Raw genomic sequence first — 15,800 nt, 5'->3', positions numbered from 1 at the left:
AGAAGGTTGAGATACTGGGTGAAATTTAATAGCCTGCGAGTTGCAGACTGTGGGACTTTGTGCGAGTCTGCCCTTAATTTTAAAGCAGCAATCATTTACATGGTTGGTTTTTCCATGTAAATGATTGCCGCTTTAAAAATACGAGCACACTTGCGCAAATTCCAGCAGAGCCTGCAACTCAACCACACTATTAAATTTCACCCATTGTCTTCTCATTACCTGGATTGTGGGCAGAGGAGATCTTGTTGCGGATCTGTCCAGAGCCTTTATTCCTGTGCTGCGCAGTAGTTGTGTATCTGATGAGATCCCAGCTATGGGGAGGAGGAGGGTGAATATAGTTCCATCTCTTTCTCTTCTGAATTCTCAGCTTCTGTAATGAAAAGAGTCCATGTCCAGTTCCGATCTTCTGGTCCTCATGGGGTTCATGGAGCAAGTGCAGTGCTGACTGTGGAGGGGGGATTCACACCAGACAACGCACCTGTGAAAATGGCAACACCTGCCCTGGCTGTGCTCAGGTATACATTTTTCACTTTGTAGTTTGTATTTCCTGCATTGTAATATTTGTTAAGTACTATGAAGCCATCCTCTCAAATCTAAAAAGTTGGGTCGTAATGAAGGGTGTGTAATCAGTGCTGGCTTGCAAGGCCATGAGGGCAGCACAGTGGCTCTCTTGAAGGCACTCTGTGGAGGCCCACTACCCTTTTCCTGCACAAGACGCGTCCTTAGGACACACCCTCCACCCATCTTCTTGCTTCCAGTGCTCCCCTCATGCTTGTTTTTTTATGTCATGTTTTCTGCGTTGGAGAGAGAAGTATAGTGCAGTCCATATTATTTTCTATAATGGGATATAGAGTAAAATAATACTATTTGCTCTGCGTGTGTGTCTAGATATAACACAGTGAATAAAACGTGAGGGAGAAGGAAGTGAAGATACAAGGAAGGATAGACAACATTAATGAGTGGAACAAGATAGGACTCATTATTGGGGAGCGGAAGTGGAGTGGAAGATCCAAATCAAAGCATTCCAGGGTCCAGAGTGGGTATATTGTAACCACAAATCTCACACTCTCTCATGTGTGTCCAACAGTTCCTCATTTACTGTTAAACATTCCCATTCATCCAGTCTACTGTACAGTGTCTCTGGGAAGTCTGAACATGTAATCACATGCTTGGGGTGGACATCATCTAACAATCATCCAACAATCTTAATAATGGTTTCTGTACTCTTATATATGTCCAACAAGACACTGATCAGATTCTTTGGGGTAAATTTACTAACATGGGAGTTATATTTAAGATGGGATGTTGCCCATAGCAATCAGTCAGATTCGATTCTACTTCTCATTTATCTAGCACCTTCTAGAATATAATACCTGGAATCTGATTGGTTGCTATTGGAAGCATCCCATGTTAAACAGAACTCCCATCTTAGTAAATGTACCCCTTATTGGTTGTATATTACATTTCAACTGAGAAGTCTGTGCAATGAGATTAGGTTCTGGGTGAGGGCATAATCTAACCATTGCTTGCACACTTTTATGTGTGTCCAACAAGATTGTGGTTCAGTTTCTCATTCACTGTTCATCATTCCCATTCATCCAGTCTAGGGTTCATGTCTCAGAAGTCAGAGCTATGGGATCAGGTGCTTGGGGTGGGCATCATCTAACCATGGTTTCCATACTCTCCTGTTTAACCAACAAGAAGCTGGTCTTATTCTTATTTACCATGAATTCATCCATCTACGGTTCACATCAGAGAAGTATATGTTATGGATTAGGCCCTAGCTTTGGTTTTCTTTGTTGCCTGAAAAATGAAAGAACGATGATTCTCACTTAGGGACTGAAACCCCACAAAAGGAACTCTACACCTTCCTGCAGGATCACCATATGTGCGCTGCATTGCCCTCAGGGTACCTTTATGTGTGAACTATAGGGAAATAATATTAAATAACTGAGGGCTTGGGGAATAGGGATCCCTTAGGCAAAACCCCTGAAAGATTGTCAGATACGAAGTCATTACTCCACTTCTGACCCTTCTGAGGCCTTGTGTATTTCTTCAGCCAAATGTCAATGGGAAATCCAGCGATGGAAGAAATAGAAGTTAGATGTGATATGTAGAAGAGGTAGGCGAGATCCATTCACATGACAATTTTACTCTATAGCAGTCTCTCAAAAATAGAGGTGTGGATTGGTCCATATTAATGTACCGGGTGGTCTTTAGTTTGCCAGCTTACGGGGTCCCGGTGCACAGTGTAACTATTAGCAGTGCATTGCACTTGGGTAACTCTCGGAATATTTATATTCAACACCAAAATCCAGCGACTACCACTATTGATGGAGCTTGACAGCCTCATGGTTTATTGTTCCTAAAAAGTCTAAAACATGAATGTTATATAACATGCATTGTTGTTGAGCGGACACATTGTTTGTTGATTCACTTGACATGGGCTGTGGGATAGATTTTTTTAGGATTATGGCAACATGGATTGCGCTAGTCTGTTTTTTTAGAATCCTTTATTTAACATGGTCAAAGTAAACACAAATAAGAAAAAAAAAGCCCGATACAGACCATATATTAAATATAATAATAGTCAAAAAAGGTAAAAAGAAAATTTAAATGATTAATGGAGTGGAAGGGACGAATGGGAGGGTAGGGCAAAGGGAGAGTGGGGGGACAAGCATATGACAAAATGTTAAAGATTAAATACACAATAACTGCCAATGGTAAAAAAAGAAGCGAGAGAAAAACAATATAGAAGAAGAAGAAGCAGAAAGGAGAAGAAGAAGAAGAAGGATACCAGTCGGTGGCCATGGATCCACATACTAAACTAGTGTTTAGAACACAAAGGGTAAGGATCTGTGCTCAGTAATCAACCAAGGAGCCCAAACTTGAGTAAAAACATGGCCACGGTCGTGGAGGTAATAAGTTATTCGTTCATAGCTGCAACATGCCAGATTTGGGTTTTAAGCGCAGAAAGTAATGGGAGAGAAGCCTGATTCCAATTCAAAGGGACTTTGCCGCCACTAAAATATGCACGGTCAAGTTTCTGGAAAATTTGTTGAGACACGCGGGAGCCTCAAAAAGAGGAACGGACAGGTCCACCATGTATGAACCATAGTACCCCTGCAGCCACAATTCCGCTAACAATCAGGAGAAGAGGATGGGAACATTTTATTAACTCATACCACCAGAACTATCTCTTACATTCTCTACATTTGAGGTCCATGCTATACGCCTCTTCCAACCAGTCCATCTTAGAGTAGCTGTCATTTACCGCCCCCCTGGCATTGCCTCCAAATTTGTTGACAACTTTGCTTCCTCACTTCCTCTCTTCTGACATTCCCTCCATTATCCTAGGCGATTTCAACTTTCCTATCGATATCCCCACACAATTCCCTGCCTCTGAACGCCTTAACCTCACCTCTTCACTTGGTCTTTCTCAGTGGACCTCTTCACGCTCCCATGTGAATTGGAGCTCACTGGATCTGGTCTTTACTCACCATTGTGATATTTCTGATTTTTCCAACTCCCCATTTCCCCTCTCTGACCACCACCTACTCTCCTTTAACCTATCTCTCTCTGCTTCCCCATCTCTACCTCCTAAGGCTACATTTACTAAGTGTAACATTGAGGCTATTGACACCACATTCCTTTCCTCCCTGTTTGACTCACTTCTCTCTCCTATCCTCTCTCTCTCATGCCCTGAACAAGCCACTTCCATATTCAGTGCATCCATTACTTCTGGTCTTGACTCTGTTGCTCCGCAAACCACTATTCCCCCTCGCAAATTAACACCTCAACCCTGGCACACCAAATGCACCAAATATCTGCAAAAATGCTCACATACGACATTGGAGGAAATCACGCTCTAAAGCAGACTTCCTCCATTTCAAACTTATGCTCTCATCCTTCACTGCTGCCTTTTCTCTTGCTAAACAGTCATACTTCAAGAACCTCATCTCCTCCCAGTCTTCCAACCCCCGGCGCCTCTCTGCCACTCTCAACTCACTCCTCTGCCCACCTCCACCTCGTCTCCCTTCCTCACGCTCTGCTGTTGACTTTGCCACTTACTTCACATCCAAAATTGACTCCATACGTCAGGACATCACATCACCCCAGACCATCAGCAACCAGCCTCCTCCCATCGATTACCACCCCTCCCCATCCCTCTCACCAACTCTGACATCTTTCTCCCATGCATCTGGTAAGGAAGACATGGCCCTCATTCGTTCCTGTCCCCTCATCACCTCCCCACTTGACCCTATCCACTCCCGCTACCTCTCTCCTTCTGCCTGTTCCCATCTTTCCCACCTTCTCAATCGCTCCATATCGTCAGGCACTGTCCCCTCTGCCTTCAAGTATGCACTCATCTCTCCTATTCTTAAAAAACCTACCCTTGATCAACAACTACCAACCCAGCTCTCTCCCTTTTGCCTCCAAACTCCTTGAGCATATTGTCTACAACCGCCTTACTTCCTTTCTTTCCTCACACTCACTGCTTGACCCATTCCAGTCTGGCTTCTCTCTCCACTCCACTGAAACCGTCCTTACAAAAGAATGCAGTGACCTCCATGCTGCTAAACCTAAGGGCCATTACTCTCTACATATTGATCTCTCGGCTGCTTTTGACACTGTGGACCACCCTCTCCTACTGCAAATCCTTCACTCTATTGGTCTGCGTGATAGTGCCTTCTCTTGGCTGTCTTCCTACCTCCCTGACCGTTCATTCTCTGTCTCCTCTCATGACTCCACCTCCCCCTCACTTCCACTAACTGTAGGTGTAACCCAAGGTTCTGTCCTTGGTCCTCTTCTTTTCTCTCTCTATACATCCTCACTAGGTAAGCTCATTAGTTCTTTTGGTTTCCAATATCATCTCTATGCTATGACACTCAAATCTATCTTTCCTCTCCAGACCTCTCCCCTGCTCTCCTCACTCGTATCTACAACTGTCTCTCTGCTATCTCTGTTTTGATGTCCCAGCGCTTTCTTAAACTTAACATGTCTAATACCAAGCTGATCATCTTCCCTCCCTCCTGCATAACCTCACCTCCTACAATATCATTATCTATTGATGGCACTACTATCTCCTCTAGCTCCCAAGTGTGCTGTCTTGGAGTAATCCTTGACTCCTCCCTCTCCTTCAAACCACATAATCAGCACCTCACGCAAACCTGCCATTTTCATCTAAAAAATATTTCCAGGATCAGACCCTTTCTGACCCAGGATGCTACTAAGACTCTTATCCACTCACTGGTCATCTCCAGACTGGACTACTGTAATCTCCTCCTGACTGGCATTCCTGACAAATACCTCTCTCCACTCCAATCTATCCTCAATGCTGCTGCCCGGCTCATTTTCCTCACCAAACGCACTACGTCCACCTCTCTTCTCTTACAAGACCTTCACTGGCTCCCTTCCCTTTCAGAATCCATTTCAAGCTTCTCACGCTCACTTACAAAGCCCTCACCCACTCTTCTCCCATCTACATCTCTGACCTTATCTCCCTTTACACTCCCCCTGGTCCTCTTCGCTCTGCTAATGCACGCCACTCTCCTGCCTACTGATTACTACAAAACTTCAAACGGGCTCTCAAGACCCACTTCTTCACCAAACCCAGCCAAATCTCATCCTAACCCTCTGTTCCACGCTCTCTATGTACCCAGTCTGTGTCACCCCTGTCTGTCTACCCCTCCCCTTTAGAATGTAAACTCTCACAAGCAGGGCCCTCTTCCCTTATGTGCTTATCCTTTTTCTTACTTTAATAATCTTCAACTGCACAAAATCCAGCAGTCTTCTGCCACCTGATACTTATTCCAGTGTCATCTGCTGATGTAGCTATGTTTATGTACCCTGTACTTGTCCTATATTGTCGTCAACTGTAAGTTGCTGTTTTCCGATTTTGATTATTTGTTTATGTACTCTGTAGTTGGGTGCTGTGGAACCCTTGTGGTGCCATATAAATAAAGGATGATAATAATAATAATAATAATAATAATAATTAAGTCTATCAGGGGTATAGTACCAGTGAAAATAAACTTTATATGCAGTTTATTTGATTTTGGTAGCAATCTAGCTTTTAGCAATCCCCAGTCTCATGTCGTTCCAAGCCTCAACATCTGGAGTAGGGCCGAGATCACGTTCCCAGGCTATCTAATGGGGTCTAAGAGAAGAAAAGGTAGCATATAAAAGGAAGGTGTATATTTGAGAGCTCAAGCCCTTGGATAAAGGGCTGTGCTTACAAAGACTCTCAAAAGGGGTAAGGGCACGGAGAGCAGAGTAGAGAGAGTAAAAAATGGCAGATTTGAAGAAATACAAAGGGATTAAAGGGGTCATTCCGACCCAATCGCACGCTGCAGTTTTTCACAGAGGTGTGATCGGGTCTGAACTGCGCATGCTCCGCGACCGCAATGCATATGCGTGCTGCTGCCCGGCGACGGGAAACGCCAGGCAGCGTGGGACCTTACGAAGAACGCTCGCAAGGTGATTGACAGCAAGAAGGCGTTTCTGGGTGGCAACTGACCGTTTTCTGTGAGTGCCATGGAAAACGCAGGCGTGTCCAGGTGTTTGCAGGGTGGGTGTCTGACGTCAATTCCGGGACCTGACAGGCTGAAGTGATCGCAGTGGCTGAGTTTGTTCAGAGCTACTCAGAATCTGCACAAAAACTTTTTGCACCGCTCCCCTGCACAAGCGATCGCACACTTGCTATGCTAAAATACACTCCCCTATAGGCGGCGACTATCTGATAGCACGCCTGCAAAAAACTGCTATCGTGCGATCAACTCGGAATGAGGCCTAAATACCTGTGATGAGGTTTTTTGTTGTAGATCAAGCAAGGATAACCTTTGACCCCGGTCAGAAAAATCTGCAGGAACTTAAACCCAGCCCGAATCCAGTTACGGAACTGTGACCGAAGATACAGGAGGAAATAGACAATTGTACCAGATAGGGGTCAAGGGAGAAGTCGAAAAAGAGAGCTTGATGCTGACAAAACGGAGATCCTAGAGCTTGAATTTGAGAGTGTGCAGAAGTTCGAAAGTAGAGGGTTGAGATATCAAAGGTAGGCCCCACAGGGTGAACAGATCTGGGAGTCCATATTCAGTTATCGAGCCAGGAGAATAAGATTGAACAATATGAAAGAACGGGGACACCAAAGAGCTTGACATAAGGAAGTCCTCGACCACCTCCCGGAACTGATCTCCCAAGAGTCTTAGGCTGGGTACACACTCGAGCGATGTTGCACCAAAAATGCCGTTTTGGTGTGACGTATTGCTTACATCGCGCAGTGTGTACCCTGGACTGCGCGTTCCTGCGGTTGCATGCTACAGATGCTTGGTTTGATGTGCTGCACAACAAACCAAGTGTCCGTCACTAGTGTCATGTGTCATGTGTTATGTTAATGAGGAACAGAACATGGTGGTTTCATCCTTCTTTAACGTTTTCCAGGTGTGTAGCTGGATATTCTGGCTGACGAGGATTCATTACTATGTTGGAACGAATCCCTGTCACGCCAGTGTGTACTCAGCCTTTGTAGCAATTCATGGGGGTCTATAACTCCAAATTAATCGAGTAAGAGCTTTTTGAATGTTACTGAGAAAGATGGCGGAAACAGCTACGGGGAGTGTCTGAAAAAGATAGAGCTATTTAGGTATGACAGTCATCTTGACCGATCTAATCCTTCCCAGCCACCAGATATTAAGTCGATTCCATATTGCTAGAACGGTCTATATTTTAGAAAAAAGAGTTAGGAAGTTTTCCCAAACGATAGAGTCCTAACAGGTAGTTAGTTAGATCCCCAAGTACTTGATCTTCTTGTGTTGCCATTTAAAGTTAAAACTAGTCCTAAGGTTTTCAGCACCTTGATGGGGAACATGAAGCAGCATGGCTTCTGATTTAGAGTAGTTAATCTTATAGCCAGAGACAATACTGTAGTATGGAAGGACAGTATAAATGGTTAGGAAGGGAAATCATTGGTTGGGTCAGGGATAGGAGGATATCTGTGCTAGTAACATAGTAACTTAGTAACTAAGGTTGAAAAAAGACAATTGTCCATCGAGTCCAACCTATTTGTGGTCTCCTATGCAGTCTTATTATAGGACTAGTTATTTTTATGTTAGGACTAGTTATATTAACTATAATTCGTGCCTACGCACCATAACCCTGAATATTTTTATCCAATAGGAATTTATCTAACCCATTCTTAAAGGTGTTGACTGAGTCCGCCATTACTACTCTCTCAGGCAGGGAATTCCAAATACGTATTGTCCTTACTGTGAAAAAACCTTTTCGCCTTTTTGTAAGTCTCGTGACATTTGAGGAAAAGCAGACAGTACTTTGATTTAATCATGCCAGAAAACTGTCCCAAAATGATGACATTAGCCATATCAGTAGTTTATGTATACACACTACTGACTTGGTTAAAGTCAACATTTTTGGGACTGGAGTCTGATTTATACTTTATAAAAAAAATTCACTTTTCCACTATATTTTCCTTGCACTGTAGGAATTCCGGACATGTAACTCTGAAGGATGCCCTGAGGTGCGGAGAAATACTCCCTGGACACCGTGGATGCCAGTAAATATCACACAGGGAGGTGCACGCCAGGAGCAGCGTTTCCGGTACACTTGCCGCGCTCAGCTTTCTGACCCCCATGAGCTGCAGTTTGGAAGAAAGAAGACTGAGTCCCGGTTTTGCCCTAATGATGGCTTTGCAACCTGCGAGACAGACTGTGAGTTCAAATAGGAATTTCTATGTAGGGAGACGCATTAATGTTCTTTGATTCTACAGAACTGAAAGATAGTACTTCATGATAAAGCCTTCTGTTTGAGTTACCAGTTAAGCCTTTTTAATATTAAGGTGGATTTTATGCATCAATAAATGGGCTTGGACATGGTGGTACTTGTAGTCAGCAACAGCTTCAGTGCGCAGTCTTACAATAGAGAATAATGATGATTATAGCGACTAGCAGTACACAATATTTTCTTTTCTCCACAGCTTTTGTGGATGACTTGATGCGCAGTGGAAAGATTATGGCCCGCATGATTAGTGGGGGCTGGGGTCCATGGGGAGCCTGGTCTGCCTGTTCCCGAGAGTGTGAATTGGGATTCTGGTCTAGAAAAAGGACTTGCAACAATCCAGAACCTCGTAATGGGGGACTTTCCTGCACAGGGTCTGCCACCGAGTTCCAGGACTGCAACCCACAGCCTTGTCCAGGTGAAAATAGGACCCTTCATTGGGCTGTTTTTGTTTTGTAAAATTATCTTCATACTATATTACAATGCATTGAACTTCCCAAAAAAAATAATTATGGGTCATTATATTGAAAATATTTGTGCTTGTGGTGCATTTGATTAAAACAAATAGTTTTCTAAAGACGTGAACACAGGTCATTTCACAATTGCCCTCTAGAGGCTCTGTTTCAGTTTACCACAGCCCAACAAGCAGGAAAACTTGTTCCATCTGTGTTATTAAATGTACTTATGCAGAGAAATGACGTTCTCATGCAAATAATTGCACTGAACATTTCTCTAAAGCAAGTTAAGTAGACATATTGGATTCATTTCCTGTTTAAATGACATTTTATTGTTGCTTTTGAAGTGATTTTGAAGTCTGGGACTGAAAGCTCTTTTGTGGGTAATAGAAAAGTCTCCTTGTTCTGAAAGATCAGGAAATGAATCTGTTGTAATTCTTGATCTGTAGCCACTCTGCGAGTATAACACTTCTCTGCAGAGGGGTCAGTGCGGTTTCTTTTATTACTATTATTACCATTTATAAGTTGCAGCAAGGGTCTGCAGCGCCTTACAACGTACATAAACAGGAACACACTGAACACAACACAAAAATGTGACTTACAGTACAAAACAGCAGCACAAGGACAAGCTTTATAACATTGCTGTATCCGCAATCATACTACCCAATTCAGCAGTGGGACAGCCGAACCCAAAGCTTTGGTACCTGTGTTGACAGTGAAGAGATGATGGTGTAAGTGAGATATAGTAAGTAAAAGCAGAAGAGTATAGGGCCCCACACGTGAGACCTTACAATCTAACTGGATATTAAAAGTGACATCACACTATTAATCCATCGGCTTCCAAATCAGTGAGCAGAGTAGTCAGAAGCTAATAAAGGGTTAAGCATAGAAGTTCTCTGCATGCTATGCCAGCAGCATCAAGCAACAGAGCCCACAGTCCAGTATAACTATAAGATGCAATGGCTGAACATGTTCTTCTGGTACCTAATTGTCTTGTGTATTGATCTCTCTAGCCACAGTCTGCTTATTACAGGTCACAAACACTACCAGCCCAGCTTTATCTCATGGTGCCTCTCATGTTCCAGGTAGTTCCATCTTTATGAGGAGCCAGAGTCACAATAAACATGAAAAAAACACAATTACATTGTAATTGAAACCAACAAGGTGCTTTATACATGTCCCTGTTTTATGGGGTAATTGTTTTCTCACCATCATAATCTTAGTCTTTACTGCAGTGTAAACTGCACCAGGTCCAGTAATGAATAATAAAAACTGCATCAGCTCAGGCAATAAATTGGTTTTATACAGATACTTGGAGTGAAGTTTACTTGTATTGTACTGTAATATCTCCTGTTCCTAGTCACTAGGGCTGATAGAGCTCAGCGCAAGTCGTCCACAATAACATTAAATGCAAATATTCACCCATATGCACCGCCGCTAAATGTCTGCTTGGTTTTCAGTTATTCATTATCAATGCACATTTGCACCAGCATTATCTTTTGGTGAAAGAGATGTGTCTGAAAATAAAGGGATCTCAGTAAACACAATGGGGCATACTGTATGTAATGGGGACCGAGTTTACCGGAGGTGCGGGATGCTGGCCGATCACCGACGTTTTTTTAAAGCGTGAATCATTTACAAGGCAAAACCATGTCTTGTAAAAGATTGCCGCTTTAAAAATAACATCCGCGGTTGGCCGGCATCCTGCACCTCCGGCAAACTCGGTCCCTATTACATATGCCCCAATCTCTGCATAGCCTTTTTACCTGCCTTCACTTAAGACAGACTGCGTGCGGTTTCCCCTGTTTACACCTATTCAGCTGAAAGTGGAGTATACGACTGGGAATTGCTCATAGGGGCATGTGCTTGGCTACAGAGCATGCACAGTGCTAAACACACTTACTTTCAACTCTGCATTGGACTAAATGTGCCTATTATTATTATTATTTATTATTATTATCATCATCCTGTATCTATAAAATGTCAACATATAACCCAACACTATAAACCGAAGGGATCAACACACTAGATACAAGAAAGAGAAGATAGAGGTGTCCCTGCTTATTGGTGAGTGTGAGTTGGACACAGCAGTCTCCTTTATATTAATAGCACTACAACCCCTCCCTTGATGTACATCTGTGCATCTTAATCTACAAGGTCAGGACGCCCACTTTCACCATCCTTAGACGTTCAAATACCACTTGTCACCATCAGATGCACCATCAAAACTTCCACCAGCCCTTTCGCAGATTATCCACCTGAATATGGCATCCAATATGAATGATTCTGTTTATTTACATGACCACTATCTGCAACATGCCCACAACACTCACACATCAATAAGACTGACCATCTCCCTGTCACCGCCCAGGAACGCCTAATACATTTTCTAACCATCTCTGAGACCGTGCATCTCTTGTGCACCAAGATCACCACTGCATTCCTCTGTCTCTTCCTTTTGGTCACAGTAGTGGAGATGTCATGACGTTGGTCTCGTACATGGATGGGTATGGAAAAAAAAGGATCAAAATATAAGGTGCCCAACAACCACAACAGATTTGCGGAGCTAAAACAGCAGCAGCATCTTGTGGGGCTGTGTGCAGTGGTCTGTGGGCTGCAACAAACTAATAGAGAAGGTCAATGGGAATGGGAAACATAGATGAGTCTGTCAGTGACCACGAATATTTAGAGGGGGAATAGTCTTGTCATTGGGCAGATAGAGGGAAGGAGGTTGCAATAATTAAGGAATGAAATTATAAGGACTTGGATCAGACGCTGTTTGCAACTTGTACGAGGACATATGTTGCAAATATTGCACTTGTGGAAGATGAATGATTTGGAGATTGTTTAATTGTGAGGAATAATGGAGAGTGAAGAGTTGCACCAATGCAATTGAGTTTTTGAAGACTGCCCATGCACAGATTCAAAAGTATGCATTTTTGCATATCTTTGTCCTGTACTGAGTTGGATGGAACTTGGCTGGATCTGTTTCACTGTGATATAGTGTATTTTGGGGCAGGAACTGAGCAGTGACAATGCAATTACACATTACTGCCCTAACTTGAGGAAATTTCCTGTGCCTTTGGCGCTTATGTAAAGTGCCATACACTTCTGACTCAGGCATACAAGGGAAGGAGGCCCATTTTTGACGGGTCTCTTGCACTTAGCGTCTATACGTAATTTGGTCTTGGAAAGCAATAGGTGGTGGTACTACAAAGGTGAGAGTGGTAGGTAAGCTTAGTGTAACTTGTAAGTCAGCTCAGCTTACTTTACATGATACAATGGCTGCTAGTGTTTTGAACAGTAGGGTCGGGGGACAATACTGTAGGTCAGCTACTTATAAGTGATACTTGTGCTTTCAAAATCAGGGGGATGATGACATGGAATGCATAGCACTTAGCATGTAAGGCAAAAGTGCAGGACATACAAGTGCTGGATTTGTTTTGAAGATGGGTGTCAGTGTGCGTACAGTACAATATGTTATAAGGTACACAGAAAATACAGAGCATACAAATGTTGCATATAAGGTATATACAGAACAGAAAAGTATGAAGGTGGGTGTAAAAAAAGAACAAGTAACTGTGCACCTGAAACACACCATGTTGCAATGCAAGGGGTGCAAACATGTTTATTTTATTTTTCTCTAACGTCCTAGAGGATGCTGGGGTCCATATTAGTACCATGGGGTATAGACGGGTCCACTAGGAGCCATTGGCACTTTAAGAGTTTGAGAGTGTGGGCTGGCTCCTCCCTCTATACCCCTCCTACCGGACCCAGTTTAGAAAATGTGCCCGGAGGAGCCGGTCACAGCTAGGGGAGCTCTACAGAGCTTCTTTAGAAAAAGTTTATTTTAGAGTTTATTATTTTACAGGGAGGCTGCTGGCAACAGCCTTCCTGCTTCGAGGGACTAAGGGGGGGGAGTAGTGTCCGCCCTGCGGGGTCTGAGCCACTATCTCCGCTGACAGGACACTGAGCTCCTGAGGTGATAGAACGTTCCCAGCCACAGGGGATCGCTCACCCTGGCAGCATGCCGCCACCCCCTTACAGAGCCAGAAGATCAGAAGAGGCGAGATATGGCAGCATAAGGGTAGGAGCGCAGCTCTGAGCGGCTGCGCCCCGGGAAGGCTCAGCGGCACACAGTGTTGGCGCTTTGAGGGGCGTCGTTGAGCCAGCGTCTTAATACCCTACACTGGTCACAGACGCTAACCGGAGACTGAATCCCCAGGCTAGCGTCACAATCCTCTGTACACAGACGCTCAACAGGGGATGGAATCCTCAGGAGTCCTCAGGCCAGTATAAAGATTTTGTGTGGGAAGACGCGCCATCTTCAAGGGTCGAGCTTCTCCTCGGAGCGGTCCCAGCAGCGTTCAGAGCCATTTTCCTGCCTGCAGTTCCTGTACCCAGATGCTGACAGAGCTGTCCCTCCAAGCAACTCCAGCTATCCTGTGCGGTACCAGGGGGTTGCAGAAGGGGCAAAGAGGCGGTGAATTAGATCTGTGCAACTATTACAGTACACAGTAAGGGGTGTCCTTTTTATATATATATATATATATATCTATCAGCGCTGTGAGTGGGTTGGCTCTAATCTCTGTGTCTCTCTTGCCATTCTCAGAGGGGAAACTCTGTCTAACCTACCCTGTGTGTGTTTGGAGTATTTGGGGTCTTCAGTCAGCTATGTACAGGGACTCTGTGTCATATGCAGCTGAGGACATGTCCTCTCAGGATGATCTCATTACATGTAATCAGGAATGCACTGTTGTAGCGCAGATACCAGCAAGGGAGCCAGAGTGGTTATCCTCTATCAAATCTATGATTTCTCAGATTTCTGCTCAGGTTGCTCAGAATGAATCTGCAACTCAGGTTTTACAGAATTCTATGGCAGTTTGGTCTGGTTCTGTTACCTCAGGCCCCCCCTCTGTGGGTTCCCACAAACGTACCGACTCTGACACGGCAGACGGTGATGGGGACGTGCTCAGGGGGGCCGCATCTCTTGCAAAAGGGGTGCAGTTGATGATAGAGGCTGTTAGAGATGTGTTGAATATTACTGACACAACACCTGAACAGGTTGAGGAGGCTTACTTCACTGACAATAAAAGCCTCGCTAACCTTCCCTGTAGTCCAAAGAATTAAATGCTATATTTGAAAAAGCATGGGAAATTCCAGAGAAAAAATTCCAGATTCCTAGGAGGGTTCTGGTTGCTTTCCCCTTCCCTGAGGAGGCTAGAAAGAAATGGGAAAACCCACCCATAGTGGACGCGTCTGTATCCAGACTCTCAAAAAAGGTGGTTTTGCCTGTTCTAGGATCAACTGCCTTAAAGGAGCCGGCTGATCGCAAGATTGATACTACGCTAAAATCCATATACACGGTGTCAAAGTCAAAAATATTACATAAAGAGAACATACAAACTACACACATTTAAGTCGCTATACTTGCAAATATGCGCAGCGAGCACAGCAATATATGGTAACACACGCATTTACACGGACATGCCACAGAGATGGATTCGACACTTATTTCATACAGTACATAATTATAATAATATCAAGCGCCAGACATCATGGTCATTTAAAATCACCTAATGAATTAATGTCATGAATGTGTATTATTTGAACGGAACCAGATACATCGGTCATATTTACTATTAAAACAACCAGCTTAACGTGTAGATTAATTTGATACGTGTTATTAAGTTGTAGGACATTGCAGCGGATAGTTATGATTGAATGTATAAAAGCTAAAATCACTTTGTTAGAACAATGAATGATACAGTGAACAGGGAACTCCCGCCGGCCCCTTTGGCAGTCTTCAGGGCTGAACCTGATCAGCATATACAAAGAGAATAGTGACTCAATCATAAATGAGAGAGGGACCCCTCCCCCAGGAACTAGTCACACAGGAAGGTAGTTCCTGTCTCTTGTGGGCTCAGGGTCAGTTGCTTTTGGTCTGAGAGGGAGATGGAGGACTTGCTGGCAGATCAGTTCCTGTATTTATTTACAGAGAGAGGGAGACATAAGCTACATTGGAGGGAATAGTAATTGTATCGCTGGCATGTAACTGCAATTGTATGTAATTGTATGTAACTACGTATTAACTGCTTACTGTATGAGTTGTAACTATAGGTATACTGTACTTTGTAATATATATTGAATCCATATCCTTTTTAATAACAAATATATACATCAATGAGCTTTGGAACTCAGATAATGTGTGGGTGTATTGTTTTCTCTTATGGGATGCAGTGTTGTGCGATGTACAGCGCACATGCATGGGATTTGGCAATAAGATGTGCAGGCATTTACAATATATATTAGAGTGGGCATTTTAAATATTTGTGAGAAATCAATTTGGCATTCATAACGGCTTCAGGGGCGATACTCCGTCCTACTATTGCCTGTGCATGGATTTTCAAAGCTATAGTAAAGTGGTCAGGCACGTTACTTGAGGATTTGGATACGTTATTTAAGAGTGACATTGAATTGTTTCTCCGTAACGTTCAGGATTCTGCAGGTTTTATGGTGGAATCCATGAAAGACCTGGGTTCAATGGCTGCA

General features: G+C 43.7%; 1 protein-coding gene across 4 annotated transcripts in view; it reads left to right on the top strand.

Moving 5' to 3' along the window:
* The window catches only part of SEMA5B (semaphorin 5B), a 750,739-nt gene that overhangs the window by 644,697 nt on the left and 90,242 nt on the right, over positions 1–15,800 (top strand). For all 4 annotated transcript variants that reach the window (XM_063934055.1, XM_063934058.1, XM_063934057.1 and 1 more), the window contains 3 exons: positions 368–515; positions 8,501–8,726; positions 8,993–9,211. In XM_063934055.1, coding sequence (XP_063790125.1) covers positions 368–515; positions 8,501–8,726; positions 8,993–9,211 — 593 coding nt within the window. The remainder of the gene's footprint in view (positions 1–367; positions 516–8,500; positions 8,727–8,992; positions 9,212–15,800) is intronic.

The sequence above is a fragment of the Pseudophryne corroboree genome, chromosome 7 (assembly GCF_028390025.1).
Source record: "Pseudophryne corroboree isolate aPseCor3 chromosome 7, aPseCor3.hap2, whole genome shotgun sequence".
NCBI lineage: Eukaryota > Metazoa > Chordata > Amphibia > Anura > Myobatrachidae > Pseudophryne > Pseudophryne corroboree.
The sequence above is the reverse complement of the archived record's forward strand: the minus strand, read 5'-3'. Positions and strand labels throughout refer to the sequence as shown.